Consider the following 15,550-nt stretch of genomic DNA (forward strand, 5'->3'; position numbering starts at 1 on the left):
GAAGGTACTGAGTTAATCAAACTCCTCTGCTCACGGAAGGTTGTCCTTCATGGGTCCTACAGGGCCCTTGGGATTGGTGTTGTATATTCATTCATTCATATATTCTTCATTTGTCTATCACCTGTCCATTCATGCATGCTTCCATCCATCCATTTATTCATCCTTCCATTCATCTACCCACGTATCTATTCACTCATCCAACCATCCTTCCATGTATCTGTCCAGCCATGCATTCATCCATCCTTGCATCATCTATGTTTTCATCCATCCATCCATCCTTCCTTCCTTCCATTATGCATTCTTCCATTCTTTTTTCTATTCATGTTCCAATTTCTCCACCCTCCATCCATTCCACTCAAAAAGAATCCAGACAGTTTTGCAGGTGACAGCCACTTGTGTCCTTTCCATGTCCATCTCTGAGGACAGACTCACAGTGGATGGTCCTTCTGGGTTGGGATGGGGGGAGGATGCCCAGGCACAGGGGTGGGAAGTGGGTGACTAAGACGATGGAAGGCTCTGTCCTCTGTGGACTCCCATAGGGCAACTGCCCTGGAGCTCACTGATGGATGAGAATGTCTTCTCAAGGTCTCTGGGGATGGCTCAGAAGACGGCAGCTCCAGTGCCCCCGTTCCCTCCCACTCCCTGAGCCTTTTGTTTCCCCATAGGAGCCCAGCCTGTCTTCCAAGGCTGTCAACATAGATCACTAGCCCTGGGACAGGCCCTGGGGTAACAGAACTCCTTACAAGCATGTCTCTCTCCCTGGGTCCTGGTGGGGGCTGCCCTGGAGGGTTCAAGGGTGTGGGGGCCCAACTGGGACAGAGAGGTCATGGGACGCTGTCTGGAGGAGGACTTTAGGAGGGGCTGAGAGGTCTTCCTTCTGCCTTTTGAGTTTGGGGATCTGATTTTCTTGTCGGTGGTCATTAACTTGTCTCTTTTCTGGCCAATTGGCTCCCCTGAAGGGGTCATCAGCCCTGATGGGACTGATTTTCCCAAGACTACCAAGGACAACTCTGCCAGCCTTGTCACAAAGACAGTGGTCTGCTCCACTTTGGCTCCTTGTCCAGCCTGTGTGTAGATCCTGTAACATCCTCACGGTCTGGCAGGGGCATGTACACATTGACTGGATAAGTCTGTGGTCAGCTAAGCCAGTCTGTTGCCCACCCTTGGCTCAGAGCTCTTGGTTCTGAAGACTGTGGCTCTGGGCCCACACTGGCCTGGGACAAGCAGGCCCTTCCTGAGGGTCAGCGGGCTCTGCCCCAAGTGAGCATCTTCACTCGAACCCTCATCCCCCTGGGGAAGGCCTGACATCTGCTCTGTTTCATTAGATGTCAGTAGTTTTCTATCTTGGTAACCCCTCTGGCTTCATTTCTCTCATCTTCTCTCCTCTCCCACTTATGCCCATCTCTGTGACCTGACATTAGAAAGACACAAGGTCCCCAGGTGGTTGGCGCTTGTGCCCAAGATCTGGGAAATGGTTCCAAGGAAGCCCAGTCTTCAGAGATGTGTGAATCCCGTGAGGGTACCTTGTCTGTGGCTTATGTTCTGCCTTTGGATCCTGCTCTCTGGAGCAGATTTATCAGAGTAAAACCGTGGCCCATCCACTGAGTTGAAGCTCATGGTCACAGGCTCTGAGAGGGCCTGCGGAGGGGACTGGTAAATTTCACACCCACAGCTGATGTCATCAGTGAAATCACATTAGCAGGTTGTGGGTGATGACTTACATCCCGGTCAGTCACAACCAGCGGCCTGTTCTGTGTCACCGTGTCCTGGAGGGACCTCTCCAGATTCAACCTAGTCTGAAATCAATATGGAGGGAAAATATACACAGAGTACAAGCACACAGTAGAAAAATGGATGTGTTGTTTTTAGAAATCCTTGATTTCCACGAAACCCAGAATGTTTTCTTGGTTTACCTGGTTTGGAGAAGCAGGGCCCTTTGGGGTATATGTGCTGAGCTCCTTGTTAATTCATCTCATCACAGGGGAAGGTACGCAGAGGCAGCAGGAAAGGATGAGGAGAGAAATTTGGATGCTTTAAGGACACAGTGCAAGTACAAGTATCTGTAGAACTGCGAACCTATATACCCTAGAAGAAGAGAAAAGTAAAAAGATAGAAATATTATAAGAAATAATGAAGATACATTTTCCAGAATTAAAGGAAGACACAATCAAAAGATCTTGTATCAGCTCTAGCTGCATAAGAAGCACCCTCAAAATATCACACATAGTAGGAAGCATTCATCCTCCCTGACAGGTATGCCAAATAGGGGGACTGTCTCTGATTACAATCAGAGCCACCCAAGATTAAACTTTCCTGTGTCCTGTTCTTTGCAACCCCATGAATTGTAGCCCACCAGGCTCCCCTGTCTGTAGGATTTCCCAGGTAAAAATATTGGAGTAAAATTAAAAAAAAGAAGACTAAAGTAGGTTGCCATTTCCTTCTCCAGGGGATTCCCAACCCAGGGATCAAACTTATGTCTCCTGCTTGGCAGGTGGATTCTTTATCACTGAGCCACCTAGAAAGCAAACTTTTCTAGGTAATATTAACATGCTGATGGTGCGTGTGTGTGTATATGCAAGTGCTTGTGAAATTCAAAGGATTATGAGAGTGTTAGGGGGCATAGGATTTGGTTCTTTTACAAAGTCAACAACAGTAACCACTTCCCTCTACAAAATATCCAAACCCCGGAAACATGGCTTCAGTTGGGTGAATTTTAGTATGCTATTCAGCTCTTGGCACAGGAATACTGCCTGACAACCTGCCCCTCCCCCTCACCTTGACCTCACCTTCATCTCAGCAGTGAGTTAGAGCAGGAGTCCATAATCAGGTCAGGGTCTGAGACTGGCCCAGAGTCATGGCTGTGTGGCTTTCCTTTAGGTCAGCACAGCTGGGCTCACCCTGGGGTGGGGTTTACATATTCTGGGGTCCAGACCAGGTGCCTGACCCTAGAAGCTCCCATATCACATGTTCTCAGACTAGGGTCTCCCAGGGCCCCCTCACCTTGGGAGACCACTGGAGAGCACGAGGAACCTTCACATCTTATCCTGATGCTGTCAACCCTGCCTCCACTGCACAGGCGGAGAGCAGCCACGTGCCAGCCCACTACTGCAGGAGGCTGGGTGGTCAGGGCAAAGGGTGCAAGTGAGCTGGTCTTCATCTTGGGGAAGGGACAAGGACCACAGCCATGCTTCTCTGTGCAAGTCTTGGTACCATAACCTGGAGCGGACAGCCCAGGTCCCAGGGTTGCATGTGTCGTGATGGACATCTGTTCTTCCCCCAAGTAGGAAACCCAGCAGAACTGGGCATGGCAGGGGCGCAGACATCAGTGACTAAGTGCTGAGGAAAGGCAGGGATGAGAAACACAGGGTCGAGGGTGGGGTCACAGGACAGCTGAGGAGCAGGTGTGAGAGACCTATGACACCCTGGCTCCTGGTCTGGGTGATGGATGCATGGGTGTCCAGCATGTTGTACCAATGCCAGGAGTGCCGCGAACCAAGACAGATGACATAGAAGCTGGCTCTGGGCAACTAGAGTTCTTAAGAAAAGACAAGCCAAGAGAAACCTCAAATGCACCCTGGTGTCAGAGAAAAGTCCAGTATGTGTTTAGAACTCAGTAGTTGATTGGACAAGGGCTGAGGGGTTACTCCATCAGCCCAGCCTCTGAGGACCTAGGGGTGGGGGGACTCCACCCCCATCCACTGAAGACCCTTGATGTGGGCTCCACATTTGCCAGGCTGGGTCTTGGGTTTTGCCCTTTATGAACCCCTGGCGTGAGGGGCTCTGTGGGGCCTTGGGTGCCTCCCAACCTGCTTGGGCTTCCCTCCTGAGGGCCCTTGCTCACCCGTGTCCCTGCGTTGTGGGAACCATCGCATGTAGGAGAAAACCTGTCTCCTTTATACTCTTGGCCATGACAGAATTGGGAGGGGACCCAAGTGTCCCAGGAGGGAGGGACATGGAGTCCCAAGAAAGAGGCCCTGCGGTCTCTGGTGCTTAATATGCCCCCAGAGTGCAGCCTCCCCTGGTTCAGACCTTGAGCTATGGTGCCTGAGGCTTCCTGAGCTCAGGGGCGGAGGGGCAGGTGTGGCTGACTCCCTCAGGGTGACAGATTGTCAGCCCTCAGGTCCCACTCCTCCTTGGTCTTCTGCTGTGAGCGTAGGAATTGCACTCTGGTCTAACCCGTTTCCATTTATTTACCATCATACCCCTGCTAAGCTTATCTACTCTCTTTTTTTTCCTACTTATTGAAGAATATATAGAATATATAAAATATATTCTTCAATAATTATAATTATTGAATTATAATTCAATATAATTATAATATATAATCATATAGAATACATTTATATTATATACATTATATTTATATTTGTTATAATTATATTTATATTTGTATAATTATATTTATTATATAGTATATTATATATTTCTATTATATAATATATAAATATAATATATATAATTACATAATATATAATTAATTCATCTATAATATAGAGCACTTGAAACATTATGAAGGAAAATCAGAAATGAGTGTTTTTCCATGAAAGCAAAAGCATTGCTCACTGACTCCTCAAACATTCACACATTCTCCATGGCTGGCCTGGCTCTGGTGGAGACGTGTTGTGTGGCAGGAAGGATTCCCTGCTCTTAGAAAGTCCATTTTATTTCTCATGGGGAGAGACAGGCCATCAAGATATTCATGGGTAACTAACTGTAGGTTATGATGGATGACAGGGAAGAACAAAAAGAGTGGTGAAAACAGGAGCCAGGAGGGGCACATGAGACTTGGGGGGAGTTTGTGTGGAGACTGGCAGGGGGATGAGCCAGGATGAGGGGCTAGTGGAGGTGAGGGAGGGACCCCCCGGACCCCGAGAGGAGGCTGTGCCCTATGCGGGCAGGTGAAGTGCTGGCCTTCGGCTCGGTGCAATGGGAGGGCCTCCCGGGGCCAAGGGTGAAAAGGCAGTACCCGCAACTGAAGGGTGATCAAGACTCTCCTACAAGGTTAATAACAAGATTTTCTGCTTTTTCCTAACAACACATTTTTTATTTATGAAGAAGTGAATTATATTTAGTGTTTTGCATCTTGTGCACAACTTTTTCAATAAGCATTTTCCAGCACTGTTGAGAATTCTTTAAATACAATTTTTAAGTTACCGTAACAGAGAGTGAAAAAGTTGGCTTAAAGCTCAACATTCAGAAAGTTAAGATCATGGCATCTGGTCTCATCACTTCATGGCAAATAGATGGAGAAACAATGGAAACAGTGACAGAGTTTATTTTGGGGGGCTCCAAAATCACTGCAAATGGTGACTGCAGTCATGAAATTAAAAGACACTTGCTCCTTGGAAGAAAAGCTATAACCAACCTAGACAGCATATTAAAAAGCAGAGACATTACTTTGCCAACAAAGGTCCATCTAGTCAAAGCTATGGTTTTTCCAGTAGTCCAGTATGGATGTGAGAGTTGGACTATAAAGAAAGCTGAGTGCTGAAGAATTGATGCTTTTGAACTGTGGAGTTGGAGAAGACTCTTGAGAGTCCCTTGGACTGCAAGGAGATCCAACCAGTCCATCCTAAAGGAATCAGTCCTGAATATTCATTAGAAGGACTGATGTTGAAGCTGAAACTCCAATACTTTGGCCACTTGATGCAAAGAACTGACTCATTGGAAAAGACCCTGATGCTGGGAAAGATTGAAGGTAGGAGGAAAAGGGGATGACAGAGGATGAGATGGTTGGATGGCATCATTGACTCATTGGACACTAGTTTGAGTTAGCTCCAGGAGTTGGTGATGGACAGGGAAGCCTGGTGTGCTGCAGTCCATGGGGTCACAAAGAGTTGGACATGACTGAGAGACTGAACTGAACTGAACTGAAGAGGCTCCTTTTATTCAAATCATAATGTGTTTGTATCCCTGGTGGCTCAGATAGTAAAGAATCTGCCTGCAATGAAGGAGACCTGGGATCAGTCCCTATGTTGGGAAGATCCCCTGGAGAAGGAAATGGCAACCCACTCCAGTATTCTTGCCTGGAGAATCCCATGGACAGAGGAGCCTCTTGGGCTACAACTGTTCATGGGCTCAAAAAGTTGGACATGGCGGAGCGACTAACACACATATTTACTAAAGGTGGGAAACTCTTAAAGTACCCCTGGTACTTTTAATATGTAGCAAAATTTAAAAATCATGAATGCATTAGAGTTGACCTCAGAACAACACTGGCTTAAAGTAGGTAGGTACACTTATAAATGGATTTTTTTTTTTAAATGCATTTGTGGACTGTAAACAAATTTCAACCATAGGCTATCAGTAGTTAAGTTTTGGGGGAATCAGATGTTCTATGTGGATTTTTGACTGTACTGCAGGTAGATGCCCCTCACCCCTTCGTTGCTCAAGAGTCAACTGTACCAATAAGTGACCAGCAATAGATCATTCCTTGGTGACTCAGCTGGTAAAGAATCAGACTGCAATGCAGGAGACCTGGGTTCAATCCCTGGGTTGGGAAGACCCTGTGGAAAAGAGAATGACTACCCACCCCAGTATTCTGGCCTGGAGAATTCCATGGACCTGTATAGTCCATGGGTTTGCAAAGAGTCGGACAAGACTGAGTACCTTTCACTTTCTTTCACTAAATTTAAATTCATGTAATGCTTTGCATTGATTCTTTCTCTGGTCTTTTATTATGCAGAAATACTTGCATAATTTCGCAAAGATGTTGGAAAGGTGCCCAGCAGAGGGGGTCAGAGGCCAGGCGCTTAGGAAGCCGAGGTCATAGCGTGCTCAGCCTTCCACTCCAAGGGCAGAAGCAGGAGGGGCATGCCATGTGAGCCGCCGGGACCAGGACCAGGGGCCAGCCGGGGCGAGGTGCTCTCTGAGACAGGGTCACAGGTGTGGGATTACATCACAAAGTGGGACTGCCCTGGGGGGCATGGTCCTGCTCCACGGACCAGGGAGCAGGAACAAAGAGTCCCCAGACTAGGGCGTTGATGCAGCTGAGAGCGCTGGGTTCATAGGAGAACTCTGGGCTGGGACTAGGTCAGAGCCCAACTCCCCAGGACGGGGAGCGGGCTGGAAAGGGAGCCAAAGTAGGAAACCTCGGGGCCGCCACACCCTTTACAGCCACCTCTTACAAGTCAGAGACGCAGAAACAGGAGTGGGCTATGAGGCTCACAGTGTAGGTGTGGACCCGGGGCTCTAAGTGAGCTCCCTGGAGAAGCCACCCAAGAGGAACAGGGCAGCAGGCAGGTGGGAACTCTGATCTGGCTTCTCATGGGTTGGACTTCTTGGAGGATAGGGCTAGTCCCACCAGCTGACCCTGATGCTTCTGTCTTGATCCAAGCTGATTCTCTCCGGGTAAGATCTCTGGAAGCTGTCGTGCCAGCAGCGGCCACCCCACACCACTCGCAGCTCCATCCCTGGGAGGACAGAGACGTTCACCTGTGTCCTCGGAAGAAGGGACCATGACCAGACTCTGGGGGACCTGCCAGCTCCTGCTTGCCCTCCTTGTGGCCCTGGTGGCCCTGCGGGGCAGCACGCTTGTATACAAGGACACGAACAAGGTCTTGAGGGAATTAAGGAACGTCAGCAGCTCAAGCAGCAACGTGAAGCAGTGTCTGTGGTTCGCCATGCAGGAGTACAACAAAGATAGCAAGGACAAATTCCTCTTCCAGGTGGTCAAGGTGTGGCGGGTGCAGATGCAGGTAAGGGCGCTTCCTCTCAGTTTACATACTCGCTCCTGCTTGCCCCTGGCAGCACAGACCGAAGCCAGGATGAGAGAGAGGGCACGTGAGCTGCACTGGGACCCAGTAGTCCTGGACACAGTGGCGCTGAGCCCCACGGCCAGCTCCCTTTCTTAGGTGCCTTGACGGCTGTCCTAGGGGCCCCAACCTATGAACTCAGTTAAACCCCAAATGGCAAATCACCCATTTGTGATCCATGTTTGCTAAGGTTGTGAGACAACTGAGCACCGTGAATATTTTTACAATAATGCTACCCTGAGTGATATTCAATCTCCCCATATCCCATGGGACGTTGGTTGACAAGGAATAAAGTGCCTCCTCCCAGATCCCTTCATTCTCTCAGTCCTACATATTTTTAGTGGCAGCGGTTCTGTTCATGGAATCCCTCCCTACAGGGCCTCAGGTGACCCAGTGCTGAGAGTCATCCATCACCTGATATCCACATGGGGGACACTCCACTCCCACCTGTCAAGTCCACGAAGGGGTCCCTGGTGTTGGAATTCTGCTGACTTCTAGGCTCAGTCAGGTGTTTGGGCTGTGGTTGGGGTGTAAGTACACAGGAAATTTGCAAGGATGTATTGCAAAGACATTCAGCAGACAGGCCATTGTGACAGACTTACCCCAGGTGTTGGACTCCAGGCTCTCTGGTGGCAGGAGCGGGGCCAGTCTACACGTGACCCTGTCTCCAGGAACATGTGCGCCATCAGCCCGGTGTCCCCAACACACGATGCTGACGACTGCACACTCCATCAGGTGCACCGCCGTCACCCTTCAAAGTAAAGGCTCCTGGGTCCTGTGACTTCTGCACAGGAAGAAAAGCCCTTCACAGTTTTCTCCTTTGGGACCCACAAGAAGTACCAGATGCTGCAGATGAAGCTGAGATGGAAACAAATGATCACAGCCTTTAGGAAGCCAGAGGACCAATTAGAAGACAAAGTGCGAGACTTCCCTGGCTGTCCAGTGGTTAAGACTGAGTTCCCCTACTTTGGGGGGGCATAGGTTTGATCTCTGGTTGGGGAACTAGGACCCAACATGCTGCACAGAGTGAACAAAAATAAACTAATTAGTTAAGTAAAGAGCTGTCTTTCACTGGAAATCAGGTTGTACTCTCAGCCAAGACATGTTGATCAAAGAGAGAGTTGGTGGCCCATTCGTTTCTGACTCTCTGTGACCCCGCGGACTCTAGCCCTCCAGGCTCCTCTGACCATGGGATTCTCCAGGCAAGAATAGGAGTGGGTTGCCATTTCCTCCTCGAGGGGATCTTCCCGACCCAGGGATCAAACCCAGGTTTCCTGCATTACAGGCAGACTCTTTACTATCTGAGCCACCAGGGAAGCCAAAGACGATGAAAAAAAATTAAAAAGAAGACAAAACCCCGAGCCAAACTCAAGAGCTGGGATGCCGCCTATGGCATGTTGCTTGTGGGGCTTCCTTAGAGAGTTGGTGATTTCCCTTCCTGCACCAGCCACACCCTCACCAATTAAGTGAGGATCTCTGGGTGGGACCTGGGCCCCCTGCATGGTCATGACTGAGCCCTGCCTCCCCAAGTTAAGCTGAAGGTGACACCCAAGGGCAGATGGGCTACAGGGAAAGGAGGTTGGTGGGAGGTGTTTTTTTGGGAGGTTGCCCAGAAGCAGCCTCTAGCACTAGTGTTTCGGTGAAGTGGTTTATTTGAGAGGCCATCCAGGAAGCACCTGGCGGTCAGAGGGGATTGAGAGGGGGCAGGGAAGTGGCCAGTGCAGGGGAGTTGCTGAGCACATTGACTGTTGAGGGCACCTGGACTCTGTGTCCCTTGGGCCTCGAGGAGATGGTGCAACATCTGTGCAGGGTTGGACCGCCTACAGGAGGGGAGCTGGGTTCCTCTCCCATCAGCTCTCACCTGTCACTGGCTGGGAGATGCTTCCGGGGCCCTTGGCTCCATCTGGCAGCAGGGAGCCCCAGGAAGCAGCAGAGTAGGTGGGTGCCTGGGCCCCTGCCAACAGTCTCCACTACAGGAGGTGAGCAGGGAGAGTTTAGGGGTGCAAGGCGGGGAAGAAGGAGTGTGACTCCTAGCCCTAAGGAGCCAGTGTGAGCGGCCAGACAGGTGGGCTGTGACCAGGCCAGGCCGGGCCTCCTAGACTGTGGGCGAGATGTTCAGGCTGTCTTAGGAATACTAAAAGCCAGAGGGGCATCAGGTCAGGGAGTTCTTGGGATCCCTGTGACCAGATGTGGTCTTTCAATCTGCCATTCTGGTTTCCTCACCTCCGGAAAGGGGCATGTGCATTCAGGTCCCCAATTCCCTGGAATCAAGTCATCCTCTGCCTTCCTGTGGCTGGAGGAGCCGAGGCCAGGACTGCAGGGGGGAGTGTGTTCCATGTCCAATGCCTCTGTCTCAGTCCTGGGTTGGCCGCCAGCTGGCCAACCGGCTTCTCCCACAACAGCCCAGTCTCCCTGTTAGTTCTCTGGAACAAAACTAAGATGTCATTTGTTGTTGTTCAGTCACTAAGTCATGTCTGATTCTTTGCGAACCCATGGACTGAAGCATGCCAGGCTTCCCTGTCCGTCACTATCTCCCAGAGCCTGCTCAAATGCATGTCCATTGAGTTGGTGAGGCCATCCAACCATCTAATCCTCTGTCCCCTTCTCCTCCCGCCTTCAATCTTTCCCAGCATCAGGGTCTTTTACAATGAGTCTGCTGTTTGCATCAGGTGGCCAAAGTATTGGAGTTTCAGCTTCAGCATCAGTCCTTCCAATGAATATTCAGGGTTAATTTCCTTTAGGATGGACTGGTAGGATCTTCTTGCTTAAGGCTGGAGAGGCAGTGTGGGAAGGCCTGGTAGCAAAGGTTGACTCCAGGGGAACTTGGACCCAAGCTGCAGACACACTCCTATCTCCTGCTGTCTTCTTCCTCTTTGCTTTATTTTACTTCCCCTGGTCATCAGAGTCACCTGGAGGCTTGTTCAGACACTGACTGTGCATACTCCACCCCCACCCCCAGCAGTTTCTGACTCAGTGGTTCAGAACCTGCATTTCCATCCACTTCCCTAGTGATGCTAATGCTGTTGATCCGGGGACCCCACCTACGAAGGTCTGGGACAGCACTGAGGAAGGACAGCCCTTATCTATTCCCGCTCTGACTCTAAGAGCTGATGGGAGAAGTATTTTCTGCATGGCAGGCTTGGCCGTCTCTAAATCCTACTGTAATCTTTTAAAACCAGATGGAGGCAGATTTATTAATAAATGGACATAGAGCAGCCTTCACCTCACTCAATCATTCATGAATTCTGTCAACTGCTTCTGTTCTGCTTCCTAAACACTCAGAGAACAAGAAGACAGCAAGCCTGGCTACACAGGACCCTGGGGTGGGGTTAGGGGTCTTGGGTGGGGGAGCCTCAATGGGCAGGGGACCTCAGGTGACAAAATCTGAAGGGTATGTGTGTGTGTGTGTGTGTGTGTGTGTGTGTGTGTATGGGAAGGGGCTCAAGGAGGAGATCCCATGTGGCAGAGGGTCCTGTTCCCACAGGGCCCAAGTGAACTGGTAACACCCTGGGCGCAGGAGCCAGTTGTTCTGAAGTAGAAGGTCTTGCCTTCAGGAAGGCCCCACACTGGATGGAGCCTCCGCCCCGGGGAATCCGGCTCCAGGTAGCAGTATCTTTGTGTGGTGGCTCCACAGGCCATCTCATAAAGATATGTTTGGAAGGGGGAGGAGGAGGAGATAAGGAGAGGGAATGAAAGGAAGAGCAGTTTTTTCAGGGTTTGTTAAAAACATTAACAAGTAGAAGAAGGCTTTTTGAACAAAATTGCATGACTGCTAATCAACAGATCACGGATTGCCTGGAATACTTTATTGACGCTGAAATCGCCCGCACCAACTGCAGAAAGCTTCCAAACGGTAACGAGAATTGCGTGGTTAAGAACACCTCCAAACCAGAAAAGGTAGGGGACACACCAACTGTCTGTGGTGGTCTTGGCTGCTCTGAGCCCCAGGCAGAACTTGTGGTACCCAGATCTTGCCGTTGAGTGGTCGGCACATCTCCCAGAGCAGAGCCCCAGAGTGGTCAGTCCTGCGGCCCTTGTAGCAGACAGTGCAGGGCAGCAGACTGTGAAGGAAGCCTCGTCCTAGGGACAGGGTGCTGTCAAGATCACTCTCAGTGCAAGGCCTCCATCCCTCTGGGTTCCTGGCACAGGGAAACTTGCTCACACACATTCACTGGGAATCCACCCTCTTGGACCTGGAGGTACCACCCTACTGTGGCCCGACCCGAGGTTGCCCATCCTTGTGAAAGTACGAAGGGAAGTCCATTCATTCGCTCAACTGCTAATCAAAGCTTACCTGGCACCAGGTGCTATGCTGGATGCTGGAGATTAAGCAATGATCAGGTCAGGCATGTCCCCAGCCTCCCAGGCTCAGCCTTGGGAAGAGCCCCGGGCTCGAAGCAGAGGGTTGATGTGGCCCGGGGGCTTTTGGCCTCAAGCCTATATCTCTGACTTGGGGTGGGAGTATCCGGGGTTGACCTGAGGGCTTCCTCTGATGTTGGTGAAGCCCCCCAGGTTCTCTGCAGGTGGAGGTGGGCCCCTTCCTTCACACTCATGGTCCTTCACATGAGACAGGTCAGAATCATTTGGCGGCCTTGACACACCTGGATGGCAGGGTTCCCCCTGCAGAATCAGACTCAGTACTCTGGAGAGGAATCTAAGAACTGGTGTTGTTAATGAGCTTCTGCAGCGGGGTTCCTTGGGACCGTGCTCAGAACTGCTGTGGCATGCAGTCACAGTAGGGAACACAAAGGTCTGTTGACGGGAACCTAAAACTTCCTCTGTGGGCTTACTGTGAACAAATCCATCACTTCCAGCAGAGCAGAGGCTCCTCAGGACAAACATTCAAGCAGGGAGCACGTGGGATACCATCTGATCTTTTATTTTAGTTTTGTTTATCTTTTCATGGTAGTAGAAATATTGTGGGCTAAAGTTTATATTTTCTACTGGGTGCATTGAAGATAAAGGAGAGTTGTTACTTTTTACCTGTTTGTAGAAAATATTAAAGAATTAACACTAAGATTAATTAGGAAACTTGTCTCCAGGAAGCTCTTTTATTCTTTGTAAAGTTTCCATGGCCCATCTCGGTTTTAGAGCACACATTTTTAAGTACACATTTATCGATAAACAAAACTTTGTTCCTTTCTTTCCAAGTGTTTGGAATAATATGCTGAAGAGGAGTCATGCTGGGTGGTGTCTCATTCCTGGAGGATTTAATGGGATTCTTTTCAGTATTTATACCTTATTAGTAAATACTATATCAGGTGTTGATTTCCAAAGTTCTTCCAAATCCCTCTTTATCAAGAGTTATTTTTTTTAATTAAGGATGTTTTCTTCTATTAATTATTCTTTCAACATCTACCAAGTATATTGAATAATTTTTCTTCTTTGACCCATTACTAAAATAAATTCAAATAACAGATCCCCTAATATTGAGTCATCCTTATGTGTCTGGCATAGGAAGTATGTGTCTTTTTTCGGTTGTTCTGTAACTGAGTGTCGTGGTTAGTTCTCATCTGCATTGAGAGTGGTGGCAGATGCACAGATCAAGGTGTGCAGGCTTTCCAGGTGAAGCTGCATCTTTGGCAGGGTTTCTGGACAACTGGACCTGGACATGGCAGGGGACGGTCCTTGTTCCTCTGACCCGATCAGCTTTGTGGAGCTTGCTATGGACACACTCATCTGGCATCCTCCTCTCCTTTATGACAAATTTCTAGTTCTGTTTGATTGCAAGGGTGCAATTCCTGAAAGTCACTCTGTGGATGGGCTTGTGCATGTGGGTGGCTAGTCTCAGGTCACTGCTTTGTTGTGGACAGGACAGCCTCTTTTTCTTGTCACCTCCCTTTGTGGGAGCCATCCTGTGGGGTCCAAGCTGGAGGGGAGCAGTGGCATGGTTGGGGTCTGCCCTTGTCTCAGAATATAGAGGGCTTAGTGAAGTGAAGTCACTCAATTGTGTCCAATTCTTTGTGACTCCATGGACTATAGTCTACCATGGCTCCTCTGTCCATGGGATTTTCCAGGCAAGAGTACTGAGGTGGGTTGCCATTTCCTTCGCCAGGGAATCTTCCCGACCCAGGGATTGAACCCGGGTCTCTCGCATTACAGGCAGACACTTTACCGTCTGAACCACCAGGGAAGCCTGGTGGCTTAGGGTGCCACTTTTTGTTTATGAATTTTGCTTTTCTATATATCAATATTAATTACACTCAAACTCCCCAGAGAATGACTTGGAGTGTGGGGTACACACACACACACACACACACACACACACACACACACAGATTCCATGGCCTCATCCCAAACCTACTGAATCAGAAGGTCCAGGTACAGACACTGTACACACTTCATGTCAAGGGAACGCTGAAAAGCACTGCACAAGGGTCAGCAGTTGTTCAATATGCTGCCTTTAATTTCCTGACTTTTTAAAGGATATTATATTCTATTTTACTAGGTAAGTCTGGGTTACAGTTTATTTCTTGGTTGTATTTTGGCTTCAGGGTTTCTCTGGTCTGGTGTAATGAGAACAGGGGCTTTTCAACTTTTTTCTGCAATCAGATCAGTTTAAAGACCAAAAGAGCTTTGGATTCCCAAGGTTTGATGTAATCTGCCCATAAAATCATCTTGACTTGGTATCTTGTGGGTTTGTGGGGAGCCCACAGTCCTCCTTTGTGTGTGTCAGAATTCAGCCAAGACCTAACGCTCTTCTCTCTGACACTGTTTGCCCCTCACTCCTGAAATGCCCCTGTGTTTCCAGTCAGTTATTGAAGATGGCCACTGCTGTTTTTCTAGAATGTCTACCTGCCTGTCCATCTGCCTAAGCCTCTTTCCATCTGTTTGTCCATCTATTACCCACACAGAAGTTTTCATCTGTCATTTCAATGACATTTTGAAAGGGAGAAGAAGGAGCTTTGGAATAAAATTTATGTTAGGTCCTAGAATCCTCTACATTGCTCTTATCTGATGTATTTGTCATCAGAGCAAAAGACATTATTTGATTACTAAGATGACATGTATTAGTTTATACCTGGCACAGAACTGTGGTATTTACATCATAGACAATATTAAAGAGGATTAAAAATAAAATCAAATTTACATCTGATCTCCCACCAAAAATATGATGATTAGTATTTGCTGTCTATCCATGGATAGGATGGGGACAAATACTCCTCCACGTAACTTCTGGTGGCTACAAGGGTCTGCAGCTTCCAGCCAGCAAGTTCTGTGGGGTGTTCCTTGATGGGTGACGACCCGTCTTCTAGTCTGTTCCTATGCTGCACCCAGCTCCAACGTTGGCACCTAGCTCCTACGCTGGCACCCGGCAACAGAACCACTTTTTCTCTCGCACTTGGCACACTGCTGACTTTTGCTGTGGTGGTGGTCTTTTTCAGAGACAAATGTGCACCTTCTGGGTGGGAGCAGTCCCATGGCACGGCTATTTCACTGTGATGAAGAAGCAGTGTGTGGACGCCTAGAGGCTCTGGAGCCCCGCCAACACCCCTCCCTTTGTGAAGAAGTGATGGCCTATGGGCCGTTACCAACACCCTTTCCTCACACATGTGTCCCTGCTTGCTGTTCTACTTTCTAGTTTCTTGCTTTTTGGTAACGGAAGGTGGGGTGGGAACCACGGGAATCTGGTGTTCACTGCAGGCCTGGGGACAGTGTGGGGCCAGCCAGACGTTCCAGGGTAGGGCGACCACCACGGGGGTGCTACAGGTGTGCCTTGCTGAGAGATGCCCCATACAGGCCTATTTCTAAGTGTGTGTTAACTAACAAGAAAATTTAATCTAACCTCACCTCTT

The 15,550-nt window shown here is 49.1% G+C and overlaps 1 protein-coding gene across 1 annotated transcript; it reads left to right on the forward strand.

Annotated features, from left to right (window-relative positions):
* Positions 1-747: 747 nt before the first annotated feature.
* Positions 748-15,223, forward strand: CST8 (cystatin 8). The gene is made up of 5 exons (XM_061125661.1): positions 748-769; positions 1,422-1,453; positions 7,485-7,697; positions 11,538-11,651; positions 15,140-15,223. Exons 1-5 carry the CDS (start codon positions 748-750, stop codon positions 15,221-15,223), a joined length of 465 nt encoding a protein of 154 aa, XP_060981644.1.
* Positions 15,224-15,550: the final 327 nt, after the last annotated feature.

The sequence above is a fragment of the Dama dama genome, chromosome 23 (assembly GCF_033118175.1).
Source record: "Dama dama isolate Ldn47 chromosome 23, ASM3311817v1, whole genome shotgun sequence".
In the NCBI taxonomy this organism is placed as follows: Eukaryota; Metazoa; Chordata; class Mammalia; order Artiodactyla; family Cervidae; genus Dama; species Dama dama.

Excerpts from the sequence above, each read along its gene's own strand:
- CST8 (XM_061125661.1), top strand. The coding sequence starts at position 748 with ATGTCTCTCTCCCTGGGTCCTG. Across the intron at positions 770-1,421 it reads GTCTCTCTCCCTGGGTCCTG|AAAGACACAAGGTCCCCAGG; the intron begins GTGGGGGCTGCC and ends ACCTGACATTAG. Across the intron at positions 11,652-15,139 it reads ACACCTCCAAACCAGAAAAG|AGACAAATGTGCACCTTCTG; the intron begins GTAGGGGACACA and ends GGTCTTTTTCAG.